The sequence below is a fragment of the Elgaria multicarinata genome, chromosome 3 (genome assembly GCF_023053635.1).
Source record: "Elgaria multicarinata webbii isolate HBS135686 ecotype San Diego chromosome 3, rElgMul1.1.pri, whole genome shotgun sequence".
NCBI lineage: Eukaryota > Metazoa > Chordata > Lepidosauria > Squamata > Anguidae > Elgaria > Elgaria multicarinata.
This window is the reverse complement of record NC_086173.1, coordinates 16735159-16756166: the sequence shown is the minus strand read 5'-3', so window position 1 is coordinate 16756166 and position 21008 is coordinate 16735159. Positions and strand designations below refer to the sequence as shown.

The window sequence follows — 21008 nt, the reverse complement described above, 5'->3', positions numbered from 1 at the left end:
CGCTCTGGTGACACTCCTCTCTCTATATACGTCGCATTGGAGCGGCTCACGGGGTGGGAAAACAGGAGGGAGCCGGAAATTTATAAGGACAGCCACGTGTGTAACTACTTTCTTTCTGTTTGTAGGAATTTGCGTCGTCGTAAACCTGCTGCTAGCTAAGGAGACACCACAGAGAGAGAGAGAAAAATAAAGTTGTTTAAATCTTTTTATGTCTCTATGAGTGTCAGCTTGTTGGTTGCAGTTCCTAGGAGCCTTCCCCCTGAATTGCAACACAAATGTAGTTGAAGAACACAGTCCTACAGAGCAATCCTGTAAATGCCTGCTCAAAAGTAAGTTCCAAGGGTTTTATACCCGGGTAAGTGGCTGTCGGATTGCAGCCAGAGTTGTCTTTCCCCCTTCCTTTTTGGATTGGTGTTTTCCTCTATTGACATTGTGTTTCAGCCTTCTCCAACCTGGTTCCCTCTAGGTGTGTCAGACTACAACTCCCAGAATCCCCAGCCAGCAAGCGTTGTCATTCTGTTTTTTGTATGCTTTGAAATACAAAAAGCAGAATGGACTACACTTGCTGGCTGGGGATTCTGGGAGTTGTAGTTTAAAAGCACCTCCCACAAGGCGTTCCTCCCGCTGTACCTTCCTTAATGATAATAAGTTACGCTTTTCCAAGTAGTGTGACACTAATTCAAGTGGTGCAGTTTTTACTAGGTGCTGCTTTACGGGACGGTGTAAAAGCCGGAACGGAACAGGCTGGAACGACCCCATTATATTAAAAAACCATACCAAAAACAGTGGCATGTGTTAGCAACACTTGGGAACAATAATTTAGAACTAAAACCATTGCAATATTGTTGTTGTTTATTCGTTCAGTCGTTTCCGACTCTTCGTGACTTCATGGACCAGCCCACGCCAGAGCTTTCTGTCGGCCGTTGCCACCCCTAGCTCCCCCAAGGTCAAGTCTGTCACCTCCAGAATATCATCCATCCATCTTGCCCTTGGTTGGCCCCTCTTCCTTTTGCCTTCCACTTTCCCTAGCATCAGCCTCTTCTCCAGGGTATCCTGTCTTCTCATTATGTGGCCAAAGTACTTCAGTTTTGCCTTTAATACCATTCCCTCAAGTGAGCAGTCTGGCTTTATTTCCTGGAGTATGGACTGGTTTGATCTTCTTGCAGTCCAAGGCACTCTCAGAATTTTCCTCCAACACCACAGTTCAAAAGCATCTATCTTCCTTCGCTCAGCTTTCCTTATGGTCCAGCTCTCGCAGCCATAGGTTACTATGGGGAATACCATTGCTTTAACTATGCGGACCTTTGTTGTCAGTGTGGTGTCTCTGCTCTTAACTATTTTATCGAGATTTGTCATTGCTCTCCTCCCAAGAAGTAAACGTTTTCTGATTTCCTGTCTGCAGTCAGCGATTGCAGTAATCTTTGCGCCCAGAAATACAAAGTCTGTCACTGCCTCCACGTTTTCTCCCTCTATTTGCCTGCTATCAATCAAGCTGGTTGCCATAATCTTGGTTTTTTTGAGGTTTAACTGCAACCCAGCTTTTGCACTTTCTTCTTCCACCTTTGTCATAAGGCTCCTCAGCTCCTCCTCACTTTCAGCCATCATAGTGGTGTCATCTGCATATCTGAGATTGTTAATGTTTCTTCCTGCGATTTTAACTCCAGCCTTGGATTCGTCAAGCCCAGCACGTCGCATGATGTGTTCTGCATACAAGTTGAATAGGTAAGGTGAGAGTATACAACCCTGCCGTACTCCTTTCCCAATCTTAAACCAGTCCGTTGTTCCGTGGTCTGTTCTTACCGTTGCTACTTGTTCGTTACACAGATTCCTCAGGAGGCAGACAAGATGACTTGGTATCCCATACCACCAAGAACTTGCCACAGTTTGTTATGATCCACACAGTCAAAGGCTTTAGAATAGTCGATAAAACAGAAATAGATGTTTTTCTGGGACTCCCTGGCTTTCTCCATTATCCAGCGGATATTGGCAATTTGGTCTCTAGTTCCTCTGCCCTTTCTAAACCCAGCTTGTACATCTGGCAATTCTCGCTCCATGAATTGCTGGAGTCTACCTTGCAGGATCTTGAGCATTACCTTGCTGGCATGTGAAATAAGTGCCACTGTCCGATAGTTGGAACATTCTTTAGTGTTTCCCTTTTTTGGTATGGGGATATAAGTTGATTTTTTCCAGTCTGATGGCCATTCTTGTGTTTTCCAAATTTGCTGGCATATGGCATGCATCACCTTGACAGCATCATCTTGCAATATTTTAAACAGTTCAAGTGGGATACCATCGTCTCCTGCTGCCTTGTTATTAGCAATGCTTCTTAAGGCCCATTCAACCTCACTCTTCAGGATGTCTGGCTCTAACTCACTGACCACACCGTCTGAGCTATCCCCGATATTATTATCCTTCCTATACAAATCTTCCGTATATTCTTGCCACCTTTTCTTGATCTCTTCTGTTTCTGTTAGGTCCTTGCCATCTTTGTTTTTGATCATACCCATTTTTACCTGGAATTTACCTCCAATGTTTCTAATTTTCTGGAAGAGGTCTCTTGTCCTTCCTATTCTATTGTCTTCTTCCACTTCCGCACATTGCTTGTTTAAAAATAATTCCTTATCTCTTCTGGCTAACCTCTGGAATTTTGCATTTAATTGGGCATATCTCCCCCTATCACTGTTGCCTTTTGCTTTCCTTCTTTCTTGGGCTACTTCCAGTGTCTCAGCAGACAGCCGTCTTGCCTTCCTGGTTTTCTTTTTCTTTGGGATGTTTTTTGTTGCCACTTCTTGGACAATGTTGCGAACTTCTGTCCATAGTTCTTCCGGGACCCTATCTACTAAATCTAGTCCCTTAAATCTGTTCTTCACTTCCACTGCATATTCATTAGGAATATTAGTGAGCTCATATCTAACTGATCTGTGGGTCTTCCCTATTCTCTTTAGTTTGTTTCTAAATTGTGCAATAAGAAGTTCGTGATCTGAACTACAGTCAGCTCCAGGTCTTGTTTTTACTGTCTGTATAGATGTCCGCCACCTTTGGCTGCAAAGGATGTAGTCAATCTGATTTCGGTGTCGGCCATCTGGTGAAGTCCATGTATAAAGCCGTCTTTTCGGTTGTTGGAAGAGAGTGTTTGTTATGCACAGTGAGTTGTCCTGGCAGAATTCTATCAGCCTATGTCCCGCTTCATTTTGTTCTCCTAGACCATGCTTACCTGTAATTCCAGATGTCATTTGACTGCCCACCTTAGCGTTCCAGTCTCCTGTAACGAAAATAACATCTCTTTTTGGTGTATTATCCAGTAGGTGCTGCAGATCCTCATAGAACTGATTTCTGCTTCTTCAGCATCTGTGGTTGGGGCATATATTTGGATCACTGTGATGTTAAATGGCTTACCCTGAATTCGAATTGAGATCATTCTATCATTTTTTGGATTGTATCCAAGCACTGCTTTAGCCACTTTATTATTAATTATGAAGGCTACTCCGTTTCTTCTGTGATCCTCTTGTCCACAGTAGTAGATCTGGTGGTGATCTGATGTGAAGTGGCCCATTCCGGTCCATTTCAGTTCGCTGACACCCAATATATCTATATTTAATCTTGACATCTCGCCAATAACCACGTCCAATTTGCCCTGGCTCATAGATCTTACATTCCAGGTTCCTATGGTGTGTTGACCTTTAGGACATCGGATTCGTCGTTCACCACCAGCACTGTCGGCCGCTAGCCGTCCTTTCGGCTTTGAGCTAGCTGCGTCATCACGTCTGGGGCTAGTTGAACTTATCCTCTGTTCCTCCCCAGTAGCATTTTGACCATCTTCCGACCTGGGGGTCCTATCTTCCGATGGTATACCGACATATCTCTGGTTGTACTGATCCATTTAGTTTTCATGGCAAGAGTACTGGGGTGGGTTGCCATTACCTTCCCCAGGGATCGTATTTAGTCTGACCTCTCTGCCATGACCTTCCCGTCTTGGGTGTCCTTTCACGGTTTAGCTCATGGCATCCTTGAGGTGCTCAAGCTCCAGCACATTACTATCATTATATGGAAATTTAAAGTGTAACAAAGTGTAACACCTTGTCATTTGCATCTGGTGAGTTTGGTTGACTTACCTCGTTGGGAAGCTGCTGTTATGGCCCATTTTGCGCAATAGGGACTTTTGCCCGGAACGGGTATCGGAATGTGGTTTTGGGGCAACTTTTGGAGCTTTTTCCATCTGTCCCACCTAGTTATGTGCGTCTGGTGAGTTTGGTTGACTTAACTCATTGGGAGGCTGCTGTTACGGCTCGTTTTGCACAATACGGGCTTTTGCCTGGAACGGGTACCGGAACGTGGTTTCGGGGAAACTTTTTGAGTTTTTTATATTTGTCCCACCTAGTCATGTGCATCTGTTGAGTTTGGTTGACTTATCATATCGGGAAGCTGCCGTTACGGCCCGTTTTGTACAATATGGGCTTTTGCCCGGAACGAGTATCGGAACGTGGTTTCAGGGCAACTTTTGGAGCTTTCTATATCTGTCCCACCTAGTCATGTGCATCTGTTGAGTTTGGTTGACTATCTCATCAGGAAGCTGCCATTACGGCCCGTTTTGCGCAATATGCTCTTTTGCCCGGAACGGGTATCTGAATGTGGTTTGGGGGCAATTTTTGGAGCTTATTATATCAGGCTCACCTAGTAATGTGTGTCTGGTGAGTTTGGTTAACATACCTCACTTGGAAGCTGCTGTCCCGGCCCGTTTTGTGCAATATGCACTATGTGCGGAACGGATATCAGAACGCAGTTTCTTTGCACTTTTTGTGGCTTCTTGCATCCTTGCCATGGAGTTATGCATAACTGGTGAGTTTTGTTGATTTCACTCATTCAGAAGTGGCCGTTCCAGCTATCCCATTCTGTTCTGGATGTTGTTTTGGGAGTTCTGGGGTTAATAGTGATATAATATTGCAATGGTTTTAGTCCTAAATTATTGTTCCCAAGTGTTGCTAACACATGCCACTGTTTTTGGTATGGTTTTTTAATATAATGGGGTTGTTCCAGCCTGTTCCATTCCGTTCCGGCTTTTACACCATCCCTAATATTATGTAGTGAAAGAGTCAATCATGCACATTCTAATTGGAATGTTGCGTTTGGTCCTTTTTTTAATATATATGTTAAAAAGTGAAATCTTGTACATCTCTACTCAGGAATAAGTCCCATTAAGTTCAATGGGATTTACTCCCAAGTGTATATAGCAGAGATGGGGAACGTGGTTACCAAGATGTTGTTGGACTCCCAACTCCCATTGACCCTGACTATTGGCCATGCTGGCTGGGGCTGATGGGATATGGGAGTCTAACGACTTTGAAGGGCCTCCGGTTCCCCCCATCACTGACATGTAGGATTGCGGCCTGAAATGACTGATAATTTCAGGCTGCAAGACGAACGGAACAGAACGTATATATATAAAATTTCTTGTCTAAGGAACCTGGTTTCATTTTGTGCTGCTTTTATGTTTTTGCATTTTATGTTTTTAACGTGTTGCACACCGCCCAGTTATTGGGCGATTTACTGCACAATCCTATGAATGTTTAGACAGAGAAAAGTCCTACAACTTCCAGCATTTCCCAGCCAATATGGCTGGCTGGGGAATGCTTGGATTGTAGGACTTTTTTAAAAAAAAAAAACATGCATAAGATTGAGCGGTAAATAAAAAATAAAATAAAGACAAATAAGGTCCTATAGCTAATTCCAACTCATATCTTACATTAATAATGCTGAATTTCTTCCCTCTTATCCATAAATCTAGATTAACACATTACCACAGAAGTTATTAGAATAAATCTCCTCTAAAACTGAACTGTGGTGTTTTCGACCGTGTAACTTCCAAAGCAAACTAGATAGTAGCTGTTTCTACACCAGCCTCCCCCCCCCCCCCGGGATCGGCCCTGGATGTCCATAATACAAAATACACACAGGGGATCCTGGGAGCAGGCAAGGGAGATCCCTCCATTTTCCTGGGATAATGCTTAGATGTAGAAAGGGCAGAGTTTTCAGCATACTGGTGTCACGGGATAAAGCGGCGTTATTCTGCGCCCATAGAGAATTATATATAGCTCAAGGGCAGCTTTCACATTTTTACCGGAAACTCAGGCTGTGTGTCTCTCTGCACTTTTTCTATCTCCATGGGCTTGGCCGAAAATGCGTCATTCGGGGAGCCTTTTACAACAATCACATAGTCGTGATTCTGCGAGAGCGCTTTACGGCTCGCTTTCTTGTCTATTAAATGTTTAAAGATGTATTTTTGTGGAGAGAGCTTGCAAAACCGGGGCTTTTTTTTGAAGCTGAGAAGTGGGTTAGCTGCTACCTTTTTACTGAAATAGAAGCAAGAGGAGGTTAAAAGCTGCCGCGCTTGACGGCAGCAAAGAGGAGAAAGAGGTGAGTGGGATGTAATGGATGACCTACGGGGATTAAGTGGGTTGGGGAGCACACGTGTCTAATAAGCGAAGGAGTAAAATAATTCGTGGAGGGGCAAAGCGACAAAAGCGGCGCCTTTTTCTGCCCTTCTTGTGGCCGCAGGATTTGGGGGCCTGTAATACTTGCATAGCAGGGTGCTATTATCCCAGAGATGGGGACAGCTGCACCTATTCAATTTCTGTCTGCTGTTGCTATAGTCCTGCGACCTCGCAGAGGCAAGGTAGCAACCAGCAGAAGCAGGCAGGGGGGTACATCAGCAGAGGCCACTTACTCCTCGTGGTTCAATATAGTGATGCGTTCAGTGGTGCTGCAAAGTGCTAAGACGCGTTTGGGGATAGCTAGGATGGGGTTGCTCGTAGGGACGGAAAGAGATGGTGACTGATAGGGAACATGTTGCCCACAGTTCCGATCCGGCTTCGTAAGATTTCTGCAGCTGCCTGCCATTGCTCTTCCGCCTTCCCCATGTTTCATGGAGCACAGTAAGAGCCTGGCTTCCTTCAGCAGGAGGAAGTGCTTGGTCGGTTGTAAAAGTGACAGGCAGGGCAGCAGGCGTCATGCAAAGACCAGCTCTACAGGAAGGGATTGGGGTGACTATGGGCATGGGAATTGGCAGTGCTGTAACTAAGTGTTACAATCAGTCCTGGCATGCTCCTGGTTCTCTCTCCCAGCTCCCAATTTGACTTGGCAGGGAAGATTGTGGACTTTAAAAGGGGCTACTGCCAGCATTCCAAGTTCAGTGCATGGACAAACTACTTCTGCTCAAAATCCATTGTGCAGAAAACCTGCTGCCTGCTCTCCTATGCTATGCATCTCTGAATTTCCGTTTTCCCCTGTCCTCAACAGTGTTCTATAGCCAGATGTCCTTTCCTGGGTTGCAAGCATGGGAGCAATGAAAAGCTGCAATGCCACCACTCTGCTTCATTTGTTGCCCTGACTAAGCCTCTGAGCAAGCTGATGTTTGGCTTTACCATCTTGAAAACATGCTTAATTGTTCTGAACTGATTAAAAAAATACCTTATATACTTCATAATTGCTTTAACATCTGTCAATATATTACTAGACCTTTGTACCAAGTGCACTTACCTGACCAGCCACCCTAATTACACCACTGGTGATTGGTATATATGAACACTTTGCAACTGGGATTAAGGCAATGAAGTTTACACAAGGTGGTAGAGAAGCAATGGAGAAAGAATCTGATGCAGAAAGAATCAGAGATTGGAGGGCTCTAGATGCTACCTAAACCAGTGAAGAACAAATTATTCAGGTGGTTGTGCTAGTTTGCTTCTCAAGGTTGGTCCCCAGGTTGGAGGACCAATCTAAAGAAGAATGGGTGGGTCAAGTATAACTTGGGGGTTAGTGGGTGCTCCTAGTCCCCAGCTTTCATTCACAGTATCTTTATTTAATGTGTATAACAAAAATCCTTGCTTGATTGTTCATCATCTTTCCTACCGTTTCACTCCCCCAAACTAGTTTTTCTGGAGTTGGGGTGGATCAAGTCAATTGAAGTCCTTGGTAATCATTTTTAGTAGGGGTGGAATTAAAAACAGTGGTTTCTACATGGCATATGCTTTATGTCATACATATGTGTGTGTCATTGCACTTCAGTTACAATTCCTCTTCGTTGTATGGTTCTTCTTAATTCTGATGATGGTTAGCTTAATGGAGAAGGAGAAAGGTGATCTTTGCTATTTTAACCATGGGGGTACCAAAAAGAGGGGGTTTGGGGGTCTGGTTTTCTGTTTCTGGCCTTATGCTATGCAGGAGTTTAGGCTCCAGGCAGAAATGTAGGTCAATTTTTCTTCTTTAATTTGTGGCCGCCCTTAGGCGCAGGTGAGTCTGTGGGGGTGTGATGACAGCTGCAAGTTCAGACAGGTATCTCTTTGCAGAGGAGGGCTGTTGCACAGGAGAACTCTATGAGCTCAGCGTCATATGAACCACGATAGGTTGAAAAGCACTCTGCTGTTTCCTCTCTGGCAGGGGCGGCTGACGCTGGTGCCTTGAGAGGATTGCCCGGGATGGGAAGATGCCCCTTGAAGTGAAATGGCCCTTTCCCCGGGTCCCCCATCTGCCCTGGAATTTGGCCAGCAGGGTGGTCATGGGATTGGTGGGCACCTACAGCTGCTTCTGGACCAGTAAGTATTCGGAACTTCTACTCCTTGCATGGCTAGTGCCACAGACCAAGCAAATGCTAGGAGCCAGAGGCCTCTGGTGGGCTCCCCCTGGGCGGACAACATTACCATTTAGGCTCGTTGGGAGATTGGAGCAAAGCAATGGGGATTTGTGCTGTATCCAGCGCCCAGCATGACATCAGAAGATCCTTCTCCTGTGACTGCGCGTAGAAATTGGGAGAGAGAGCACTCATCATACTGAGCCCTTGAGGTTCAGACTAGATTAGCAAGGGGGATGGGTATAGAACAAGAAAGAGGAGTTGGGGGGAATGCTAGGCCACTGAGGGGGAGGGCTACTAACACGCTCCATTGGTTCACAGCCCTTGCCCTTGCTCCACATTATAGCCCACTAAATCTTGCCTGGAGCAAGGCTTTGTATAAGCCTAGATCTTCAGGATCTGTTTTCCCCTCGGTTTTCTTCCCTACCCACCCACCTTTCCCCTTGCAGGGAGAACTGGCCCTTCTGTCTAGAACTCAGCAAGTGACTTTAGGAAAGCCATTCTTTCAGTGTTCCCTACTCCCCCTGCCCAAACCTGGATGTATTAATACTGACAGCAGGTTGGCCACTGCCTTACAGCAGGAAAATGTATGCTCTACTCGTAGGCTTCCCACAGACAGGAACAGAATGCTGGACTAGATGGACCCTCGGTCTGATCCAGCAGGGATCTTCGTATGTAGCCCAGGGGCAGAGCACGTACTTGGCATGCAGAAGGTCCCGGGTTTGATTCCTGGCATCTCCAGGTTAGGTTGGGAAAAACACCTGCTTGAAACCCTGAAGAGCTTCTGCTATTCACTGTCGACAATAGGGGTCTAGATAGACCAGTGGTCTGACTCCATATAAGCTGTCTCTATATGAAATACGCCAAACACTCCAGAGTGCTGGATGAATGCTAAATATTATTATGAATGGATGGATAGATGGAATCGGAGTTCTAGATTCCCAATGCTCTATCTAGGAACGCCCCCTGTTCTGTGCTGCTTACCAAGTTCTCCTCTTACTGTCCTCCCTTCAGGGTACATGAACAAGCTGAATGTCCATAACGAAGAAGTACTATATGAGCTGATTGAGAAGCGGCAGCCTGGCATTCCCCTCCTCACAGTCTGCAACCATCAGTCCTGCATGGATGATCCACACCTGTGGGGTATGATGCTGGGAAGAACGTGCTGCCACCTGGTGGATAAGAAGGGATGGCATTTGCTCTTGTCTTCCCTTTGAGAGACTGGGCCAATCACCTTCCTGGATTCTGGAGCCCAGTGGGCAAAGAGAAAGATCCACTTAGGACCTCCGTCAGGGAGGTTTAATTTGCCATTGTTAAGGACTAGAAAGCTGAGCCCTAAACGGGATCTCTGCGTGCAGCATTTTCCTGAGCTGGCAGTGATTTGGTGTGGATTGTCCCCAGTATTAATGCCACTGCGTGTCTCCTGCAGGTATCCTGAAATTACGGCATGTCTGGGGCTGGCAGAAGATGCGGTGGTAAGTATGAAAAAGGAAGGAATGGGTACTCCTTTAAGTTCTTAGATACCTGCAGCACTGCCCATCATATTCAATTCCGGCTCTCACGTTTTATTTATTTATTTATTACATTTATAATTTATTTATTTATTTATTTATTTATTTAAAACATTTATATCCCGCTCTATATCATTAAGATCTCAGAGCGGTCTGAACACCAGACCTTACCACTACCACCACTTCTTATGGGGCGATACAGGCTCTGAACACCAGACCCGGCCGAGGCTACTCCCTGCTCAAGCCAAGCACCACCACTTGGTACGTCTGAGGCAAGGGATAAAGCCCACCTTCCTCCAAACTATGTGGAGAAAGGGGTTTAAAATGGAGAATGGATTGTAATATATATAATATAATGCGCTGTGAGTTATATCTGCTTAGGTGAATGATTGTCAGAGTGGGTGTTATATGTGTAAACTTAAGATGATAAACGCCAAACAGACACGTGGGATTTTTGTGGTAGTTTTAAAAACAAAACAATCAAAATTTATTTTTAAAAGTTCATAAGCTTTGTTTCAAATAACAACATTTAAAAACCTTTTTGAAACCTTCCATACAATCCTGTCACTCTCACATTCGCGCTTTCCTTTTTCTCACACAATCACTCTTGAACTTTCTTTATTATCAGTATTGATTAATATGCTTCCACTACGTGCACACCACACTCTAAAGACACCACTCACTACACTGACTCTCAAATTTCCCAGAACTTAAGTACCATAAACACAGAGAGCACTACAGACTCTAAGAGTACCTAACAAGTCTCCCTGAAAAGGTTTCCTGAAAAGAACAAGAACAAGAACTCACCTCAGTCCTTCCCTTATATATCACTCCTCCCCCTCCCCAGACATTCTAACTCCGCCCACTCAGGCCAACATTCTACAAACCACAGACTTACAAACTGCAGACATACATTTGGAATTGACTTGTGGGGTGTAACGCCACACCCGCCCTATATCATTAAGATCTCAGAGCGGCGTACAGATAAAAACATACAGTATAAAACAATAAATATGCACAGTTAAAAACAAATTAAACCATGATCCAAGTTAAAACAGTATATAATTTAAAAGCAGTAAAAGCAGTTAAAACAATGTGTGCCATTGTGTTTAACCATCAAAGGCTTTGTTAAAAAGCCATGTTTTTACTTGGCATCGAAATGCAGTCAATGTTGGCGCCAATCAGGCCTCCAAGGGCAGGGCATTCCACAGTCGGGGTGCCACCACAGAGAAAGCCCTACTGTGGCTAGGTTGTCCCTGTCCAGGAAAGGCCGTAGCTGGCGGATCAGCCGAAGCTGACCCCAAGTACTCCATGCCACAGAGTCCACCTGGGCATCCAGTGGCAATGATGGATCAAGGAGTACTCCCAAGCTACGTACCTGCTCCTTCAGAGGGAGTTCCACCTCATCCAGAACAGGTCGCTTACCCAATTCCCGGACTCCATAGCTGCCCCATAGCTGAAGCTCTCTGGATGGTTTACAAAAGTTAAAAACAGTAAACATTAAAAAAAAGTATACAAAATTTAAAAAACATCAGAAACATAAAAACAACAATATAAAAACAACAGTATCCATTTCAAAACAACAGTCCTGGGGGCCGTTAGAAAACAAACTTAGCGTTGTTAAATGCTGTTAAATGCCTGGGAGAAGAGAAAAGTCTTGACCTGGCGCCTGAAAGATAACAGTGTTGGCGCCAGGCGAGCCTCATTGGGGAGATCATTCCACAGTCGGGGGGCCACCACCGAAAAGGCCCTCTCCCTTGTTGCCATCCTCCGAGCTTCCCTCGGAGTAGGCACTCGGAAGAGGACCTTAGATGTTGAGCGCAGTGTACGGGTAGGTTCATGTCGGGAGAGGCGTTCCATCAGGTATTGTGGTCCCAAGCTATTCTGAGAGTACAAGTGAAACTTTTGCTGACCGTGTTCTGATGTAGTTTATCACACTCTTGCTTTCTGTCTTTGCTCTCCCAGGACCCCGACAGCTGCAGACATCTGTTTCACCAAGGAGCTGCATTCTCGTTTCTTCAGCCTTGGACGATGTGTTCCTATCTGTCGTGGTAAGCAGATGGCTTGCTTGGTAGAACCGGTTAGCCGGGGCAAGCAGCACTTCAGATACAAATGAAGTGGCGGTCTACCCAAGATCAGGGCTGTGGGCAGCCGTACCTAAATCCAGGCCTAAGAAGTAGTGTTTCCTCAATTTCATTTTCTCAGCCTGAGTTTTCCGCCTGCCATCTGTCAAATAGGGAGAGTAGTGACCTAGGCTTTGAAGATCAAGATTGCCAGTCACTTTGCAAAGGGAGAGGGCTCCATGAGCAGGCTGCATTTTAATGCTTATAGCTTCTTCTCTAGCTAGGGTTGAGAGGACGGTTGGGTTGGAGCAGCATGAGTAGGGCTTAGGAATGCATGGTTAGGGAGAGGAACTTCCTCTGCATGTGACATTTGTTTCACTTTGCAGGTGATGGAGTCTATCAGAAAGGCATGGACTACATACTCGAGAAGCTCAATCATGGAGACTGGGTGCACATGTTCCCAGAAGGTAGGTAGCAAGTGCCTCTGTGAGCATGTCCGGGGCCTGAAGAACATGGGTGCATTCAGTAAAATATTGTTAGCACAGTCTTTCTGCAGTGAGGCTGTTGGCTTCAGAGGGCGACTTACTGTGCTCCTGATTGCCCTGAATTTCCTCCGTCTTCCTCTTGCAGGCAAAGTAAACATGACCCAAGAGTTCATGCGCTTCAAATGGGGTAAGTACATTTTTGAGGAGGAAGAGGAGAGCTTTGTGGGGTGATTCATCCTCTCTAATTTCCTTTCCTCTTAATCCTTCCAGGTATTGGGCGTCTTCTGGCTGAGTGCCACCAGCACCCCATTATACTGCCACTCTGGCATGTAGGTGAGACCTGAATCAGGCGAGGGGGAAAGGAGAGGGACAAAGTCTAACCACAGGCAGGTGGCAATGCCAGAGGTGGTGGATGTGAAATAAGGTTGCTGGGTTCAGTGTGGGTCAGGACTCCTGTTTGTTTTATATTTCTTTAATAGCTTTATAGGAAGGTTAATTTTGTCAGGGGGGCATTTCTTTTAGACAAGACAGTGGTATTGGAAGCAAAGCTACCACTCAAAGAGAGTTAACACTCTCTGTCCTGCCTCCATGAGAGAGTAGGACTCCACCACAGTTCTGTTTTCTCAGGTCCCAACTTCTTTTTTTTTTTTTTTTTTAAAAAAGGCCTATGTTTCCCTCCATCACCAGCCCAGCCTTCTCCAACTGGCCATGCTGGCTGAGAATTTTGGGTGTTGCAGTCCAACACATCAGAAGGGCACTGATAGAAAGCTGGTTTAGCCATTCATTGTGGGGAGGAAAGTTACAAGCTTCCTGTTCCAGGATAATCCTATTCAGTTGGCTCTTAACAATGTTCCTCTTTTGGCATGGGTGCGAAAGAGACTGTAGATCTTCTCCGATGTCCCTCTTCTGAATATGATGTGGCGACATTACTGGAGAGTTTCTGAAAAGCTTCCCCACTGTTGATCAAGCATGAAAACATTCATACGTGTGACCTACGTGCCTAATCCACACTGAATGCTATAGTTTTAGTACTGCAAGCTCTTTTCTCAGCCCCTGACAAAATTATCCCCTCTGCAACAATTAAATACAGATGTCGTCATTGTTGATGTCTTTACTAGGGGTGGTGCTGGGATCAAAAGTGACTGTTTTGTGTTGTCTTTCAATCTCTTTAGGAATGAATGACGTCCTCCCCAATGAATCCCCTTATGTGCCCCGCGTTGGACAGGTGAGTATTTTTGAGATGCGCAGGTTGAGGAGCTACTAGCATTGCAGAAGGAGGAGGCCCGCGGGACTCCCAAGCGGCAGAGGAGTGGATGACTTTTAGAAGAGAGAGAATTTGCCTCCAGTTTGCTAATGCTTTCTCTTCCTCTTGCTACAGAAGATCACTGTGTTGATTGGGAAGCCATTCAGTGCTCGGCCCTTGCTAGAGCACCTGCAGGCAGAGAACAAATCAGCGGTGAGTGCGGAGGAGAAGTACTAGGGTGTCTGCCTGTGTTGTTAAGGGCTTGAAGCAATGCAGGAGTTGAGGGTCGGAGCTGGATAAACGTTTAGACAACGTACTCTGCAGCAGGTTTGGGAAACCTTTCAGTCCATGAACCGAATTCAATTTCAGGTACATTCCTGATGGGGCAGAGCGAAAAATACCTCCCACCCCAGCATATTGCAATTTAAACCTCTTACTGCCAGAAACTAAGCAAGATGAAAGGCATTCCGACCTTTTTAAGAATGGGGGAAACACTGCACAAAATCTGAGAAACTACCAAACTATTGATGGTTAGGGGAGAAGGATGCATGACCATTTGGTTGCCATATTCCTTGGTGAGGAAAGACAGTAAGAATAAGTAGACTGTCTCGTAAGAGAAGCTGAAGAATGTCTCTGCAGCAGCAGATATGGACTGGATGGGAATTGGGGAAACGGAACCTTTGCCCACCTCTCTGCTTTTGTGAATTAGCTCTGCCAAAAATTACTGTATTAAGGATCCAAAATGATGTTTCAGGATAGACCCCAGGTCCATTCATTTGTTTACAGGGCTGGTATCTGTCAATATATTGCTGCAAATTGGAGGTGGGCTAGAGTTCGTGGAGTCCCACTTTTCTGCCTGCCCTGCATAGGCAGCTAGCCAGTATTTGCTGCGTGGCCTTGCTGACCATGACCACATCTTCTCCTTATAGATGGAGATGCGCAAAGCATTGACTGACTTCATTCAGGAAGAGATCCAGACGCTGAAAGACCAGGCCGAAAGACTGCATCAGACTTTCAAGCAGCAGGGCTAGCCATGTAGCTAGGATGAACATGGGAGGCCCTTCCACTGAAGCATGGATTGTGCAGTCCTGCGGCATTATGGGAGAAAGGAGGTCCCTGCATGGACTACCTCTGACTTTTGCTTTTCAATGAAGTGCTCCCACATTTGCACCTGCCACCTATGCCATGCCACACCGCAAGTGGACTGGTGTTGCATGCAGAGGGTTGGATGAAGGCTCCCCACATACCTTGTTGAACCTCACACCCCATTGGTGTGCCTTGTACCCTGTCATCATACCTGTCTCCTGAAGGGCAGGGTCTGAGAACTGCTATTGTATGTGGACTTCCCTGTTGCCAGAAACCAGAGGTGTGGGGGCTTCAAGTTTGTCAATGTTGGTGGTGCATGTACAGGAGCAGGGGGAGGAGTTTGGAGGGGGGAGGGAGGCTCTACCCCTTCCTTGCAGTGATCGCCCTCTGCACCTGCCTCCCTTGCTCAGCTCAGTGGGGACTGGAGCAACAGGTGATGGGTTCTGCAAGTTCCTTCCTTTTTGTGGAGTCTTGGTCTGTAGGTGGTTTTTATACGTGGTCTTTTTCCAGTAAATTATTCCAAACCCTGCTCCAGACTGTGCTGAGTTATGTGGTGATATGGTGTGGGGAAGAGGGTAGGTTAAGGCTGAGGATGGATTTCTGCACACACTTTGGCTCTAGACAGAGATGTACCCATTCAAAGAAGGGTGCCTCTTCTGGTCCATCCCCTCCAACACACCTGCTGACAGTGCCATGGGCAGGGCTCTCCCACTGCCAACAGGTGGAGGAGGCATCTTGCTGAAAAGTAGACAGGGCACCCTGTTCTTTACCTCTGCATCTCTCCATGCCACGAGGAGCTGAGCACCACACAGAGAAAATACCCATTGTGAAGTTGCCCCACCTTTAGAGGCAGGGGGAGAGTGGTTCTGATGCCACGGCAAGGTATTCGTGAAGTGCGAGAAAGACCTGCAGAAATTCTCACTTGAAGCAATCATGCTAGGTGGACACCTGCCTCACCTGAAGCACAGCAAAGTGAGATGGCCACCTTAAAGGACAGAGTTCAGCTGGCATTAAGGGTGGCAGACAGTAACAAACCATGAGACAGTCGATTGGAAAAGCAGTCTTGTACAAGTGTCAGTGGAATGAATGGGTGTTGTGCCGTATGCTAAAATTAACAAAATGCAGATAGAATAAATGTTTTTAAAATCATCTTAAAGGTCATCAAAGGGGGAGCTGCATGCACTTCCGGGGGAGTGCATCCCAAAGGTATGAGGGGGCACCACCGGAGAAGCCCTGTTTCTGATATTTGCTAGTCTCATAGCTCTCACTGGTGGATCACAGAACAATGCCTCAGATGCTGATCTTGAAAGTTGGGTAGGCACATGGTGGCGCCCCTCCTGTGGAACTCCCTGCCTCTGGAGGTCAGGCAGGCGCCAACCTTGTACTCTTTTCAGCGCCTCCTGAAAACATCTTTATTCCAAGAAGCCTTTCTTTAACATGCAGCCTTGGATTTCTGTTTTTGATTCTTTTTAAATTTTGTTTTAACTGTTTTATTCTGTTTTTATTTTCATTTTACCTTGTACACCGCTCCGAAATTTTTCAATGTGGAGCGGTATATAAATATTCTAAATAAATAAATAAAATAAATATCTGCGCAGGCAGTCCTCCCCAAGCTATTTCAGGCCCTAAAAGCTAACGCTAGCACCTTAAATTGGGTCTAGAAATTAACAGGCAGCCAATGCAACCAATACAAAATATTTATTTTTATTTATTGCATTTTTATACCGCCCAATAGCCGAAGCTCCCTGGGCGGTTCACAAAAACTAATGTAACATGATTGGAGCACCTAGTTCCTCCAAGCATTCTGGCTGCTTCAGTCTGCTCCAATTATGAGCCATCTTTAAGGGCAGCCCCACTAAAAGCACATTACAAGTAATCAGTTATGCATGTGGCATCCTCTTCCTAAGCATGGTTTATCTGGAGTAATGAATGCTATTAAAGGTGAGCACATTGCCAAGTAGCCAACCTTAAGGAAAAAAACAAATCACTCAACTACTGAAAGAAGCACAAGGTGATGATTGTATAAATGCATTTATTTCAGGTAAGTGAACATCAAGAATTATGAGAAAAATACAATAAAGGCTTTTGCTGGACATGTAATTACAAATAGCCTAGGTACACACTCTTAAAATCTGTAAGCAAAAGAAGCTGTGTTGGTCCAAAAATAAAAATATATATCCATAATTGCATATTATAGGCATGTGCTCCGCTCCGATTAGAAGCACAGAAGCAGGAGCGAATTGGCCTGCTCCGCCTTGCCCAGAGGCGGAGTAGAAGCGGACCGCGGACCCCTAGAAGCAAGGCGAAGAGAAGCGGCTATTTTCGGAGCGCTCCGGTTTCCGCGGTCCGCTTCTATCGCCATCTTGAAACATTTCGCCCATAGGACTGCATTGTGGAAAAGAATCGCGGATAACTGGGCTGTTTTTGATGCTATCTTTCTGAAAATTCTTGTGCTTAGAGACTCGTGGATGGGGGTCATTTTGAGACTACTCTGAGCTCTCTGCGTGGTGCGGTTCACGTGCTATATTTTTTTAAAAATCGGGTCAACAAACAGGGACAGCGCAGTAAACCGGCGGTTTGGGGTTTTTTTGTTTGATTTTTTTGAAGCGATGACAGGCACATTCAACTCCCAATCCTGATGAGAATTGATCACCTCATGAAGCATCCTCCAATCCCAGTGTTGGAGGGGGGACTAAGGCAGAGCCACCCTGAGACCTTTCTGCTTTGTGTCTCTTTGGGGTTGGCGTTCGTGGAAAGAGGAGTTAGTTATAGGTGCTGCTGCTGTGTTTGGACTTTGGAGATAGATTAGGATTTAGCTTGGTGCGTGTGTGTGTGTTTGTTTGCTTCTTTCTGACTTTTAGCTTAGTTTGCTCTGTGTTTTTCCCTTACTTTGATTTAATATAAACTTTATTTTTAAACTTTGGAGTGTGTGTGTGTGTGTTTGGTTGGTTGTCCCCCCCCTCCCCTCTCTTAAAGCCTGACTGTGTTTCATCTTCCTTCCTTCTATATACCAAAAAATACAAAAAAATACCAAAAAAAATTATTCTCTATTTCTTCTCTCTGTTACTTGGACTCTGTGTGTGACTGTGTGATTGTGTGAGCGTGCTGTGTGTGCAGTGCACTGTTTGTGAAGTGCAACAGCCACTGATTGAGCATTTCAAATCCTGTTTGTGCAAAGCATACACACACTTCTTGTCCCATTTCCCTACATACATTAATTTTCTTATACATATTCTTATATTCTTATACATATATTCTTATACATACTATTATTAGTATTAATATTTTATTCTTATACATATTAGTAGTAGTATATTCTTATACATATTATTATTAGTATTAATATTTTATTCTTATACATATTAGTAGTAGTATATTAGTATATTCTTATAGATATTATTATTAGTAATATCATCATGAGAAGAGGGAGCAGGCACATGTCTGTGGCGGGGCGTGCTGAAAGCAGTGGTCAAGGCAAGGCTCAGGCTGGCACCAGTAAGCAGGCTGCCTCTCCTGCTGTGAAAATCAAACAGGCAACTCCTTGGCTGGCTGCTCCGCAACAGAAGCAGGAGAAGGAGCAGGCAGAGCCACTCTCTTCTGCAACTTGTGCCCGGCGTTCTCTTTTTGAGGGTGGGAGCAGCAGTGCCATTAGAGGAGGAGGAGGAGGAGTATCCCCAACTCCTTCATTATCCTTTGAGCCCGCTGATGGACCTGTCTCCAGACCTCCTAGACGAGGTCCTCAGCACAGTGGAGGGGGAGGAGGAGGAGGCGGTGGTCCTCCAGGATGTGGGGGCTGAGGAGGAGCAGCAGCAGGCCGAGGCTCTCTCCCCAGTCTCATCCCACACCTCTTCCGCTGCAACCCCTGTTTCTGTGGCAACACCAGAGAGCTCAGGCGGGCAATTGGTGGTGTCACCATGGAAGTGAAAGATAAGCATAGTGTGGGACCACTTTGAGTTGGGAGCGAATCCCCGCTTTGCTGTCTGTCGCCACTGCAAAGTCACCCTAAGCAGGGGTTCATCTACAGGGCATTATGGAACCAGCAGCATGAAGATGCATCTTCAGAGGCAGCACCAGTCGATCTTGCTGGGGAAAGAGGCAGGCAAGGCGACTGGTTCCAGGGGAAAGCCGAAGGCTGCTGCTGGCACTGCCACTCTAAGCTCTCCATCTCCCATCCCCACAAGGGTTAGGCAGGCAACCCTGCCGGAAATGGGGTAGGGGAAGTATGGACCCACAAGATGGCGTTTTCCAACGCCCACCCAGATCACCACCTGCATCGGTGAGATGGTGGTGTTGGACGACCAGCCATTCACCCTCGTCGACAATGCAGGCTTCAAGAGGCTGATGGCGCTTGTGGTGCCATACTATAAGCTGCCGTGTCGCACCACCCTGAGCAGGCGGGTGGTGCCTTCCCTGTACCGTTCCTGCAGGGAGTTAGTGCTGGGTCGTCTGTGCCAGGCAGAGGCACGGATGGTGCACTTCACCTCAGACATTTGGTCCAGCGAGGGCGGAGTGCACGCTTACCTGTCCCTGACGGCTCACTGGTGGGGAGGCGTGGGGCAGGAAGCATCATCCAGCACTAGAGGGACTGGCAAGGAGGGCTACTGCTGGGCCCTCCTCCACACGCAAGTGATGGACCAGTCCCACACGGCAGGGGAGATTACAGAGGCCATGAACCGCATGGTGGATGGGTGGCTAGCTGGGCAGAAGGTCACCCGCGGTTACATGGTCACGGACGGGGGAGCCAACATGCTGAAGGCGGTGCGCGACGGCGGGTTCGAGGGCGTCCGCTGCATTGCGCACGTCTTGAACCTGGTGGTGAGGGATGGCCTTGGGATGGGCAGCAAGGCCAACCTCGGTCCCCTGTCCGGGATCCGTAACCTCCTGGAGAGCTGCAGAAAGGTGGCAGGGCATTTCCACCACAGCGTCAAGGGCAGTCGCTTGCTGCTGGAGAAGCAGGAGGAGTTGAATCTCCCACAGCACAGGCTAGTGCAAGACGTGGTGACACGCTGGAACTCCACCTACCTGATGCTGGAGCGTATGGTGGAGCAACAGCGTGCCATCCACGACTTGTTTAGGGTCAGGGACATGGGCGTCCACCCAGCCCTGGGCAAGCAGCAGTGGGACGCCATGTCCCAGCTGGTGGCGGTCCTCAAGCCGTTCCTTAAGGCCACCGAGACCCTGAGCACTAGCTCTGCCCTCCTCAGCCAGGTGATCCCTGTATGCAGGCATCTCCAGAAACAGATGGGTGAGTTTCTGGAGTACAAGGATCCCGTCACCGGCAGGCGCTTCGAGCCCGAGGTCCGCGAAGCACTACAATGCATGCTGCCTGCCTGCCTGCCTTCCCTCCCTTCTCCCCTTCCCGCCTCGCAGGGATGGTGTATGTGTCTTGCTTTGACTCAGGGGAGAAGTCCTTCCTGTGCTCACTTAGACTTTATCAAGTTCAAAAATCCATTTTTCAAGTGTGCAAGAAGATTTAGGGTTATCTCATGGCATGTTGGGATTTCCTTTCAACTGGCCCCATTGAGCTGTCTGCATTGCAACTTTAAAATCCCTGACATACTGGAGTGTCGGATTTTCAAAACTTCCCCTAACATCAGGGGATGATGGGATTGGCTTGAAACTTGGCGTCCATGGGGACACATGGGTAATCTGTCATGGGACCAAAGGATAGGTTTCTGACGTGCAAATTGACGTAGTTGTAGAATGGGACTTGATTTGGGGTGAGTTAAAAAGTTTAAGCCGCGCCAAAAATCAGGGGATGATGGGATTGCCTTGAGTCTGGGCGTCCATTTGGACACATGGATTAGCTTTCATGGTGCCGAGTTTGAGGTTTCTAACGTGCAAATTGATGGAGCTATGGAAAGGGGTGTGAATGGGGTGCCCGATTTTCATAAATTCCCCAAAAATCAGGGGATGATGGGATTCCCTTGAAACTTGGCTTCCATGTGGACACGTGGATAAGCTATCATGGTGCCGAGTTTGAGGTTTCTAACGTGCAAA

General features: G+C 46.6%; 1 protein-coding gene across 2 annotated transcripts; it reads left to right on the top strand.

The window, feature by feature from the left end:
• Window positions 1–170: 170 nt before the first annotated feature.
• TAFAZZIN (tafazzin, phospholipid-lysophospholipid transacylase) lies at window positions 171–15537 on the top strand. 2 transcript variants are annotated; one of them, XM_063119419.1, is made up of 11 exons: window positions 171–329; window positions 8431–8585; window positions 9635–9763; window positions 10050–10095; window positions 12097–12182; window positions 12581–12661; window positions 12825–12866; window positions 12950–13012; window positions 13852–13904; window positions 14058–14135; window positions 14852–15537. In XM_063119419.1, exons 2-11 carry the CDS (start codon window positions 8477–8479, stop codon window positions 14951–14953), a joined length of 789 nt encoding a protein of 262 aa, XP_062975489.1. In that variant the 5' UTR covers window positions 171–329; window positions 8431–8476; the 3' UTR covers window positions 14954–15537. The 2 variants fall into 2 exon arrangements, with proteins under 2 accessions (XP_062975489.1, XP_062975488.1); XM_063119418.1 differs by lacking the exon at window positions 171–329 and adding an exon at window positions 6201–6411.
• The last annotated feature ends 5471 nt before the right edge of the window (window positions 15538–21008 follow it).

Excerpts from the sequence above, each read along its gene's own strand:
- TAFAZZIN (XM_063119419.1), top strand. The coding sequence starts at position 8,477 with ATGCCCCTTGAAGTGAAATGGCCCTTTCCCCGGGTCCCCCATCTGCCC. Across the intron at positions 9,764-10,049 it reads GGATGATCCACACCTGTGGG|GTATCCTGAAATTACGGCAT; the intron begins GTATGATGCTGG and ends TGTCTCCTGCAG. Across the intron at positions 13,905-14,057 it reads ATGTGCCCCGCGTTGGACAG|AAGATCACTGTGTTGATTGG; the intron begins GTGAGTATTTTT and ends CTCTTGCTACAG.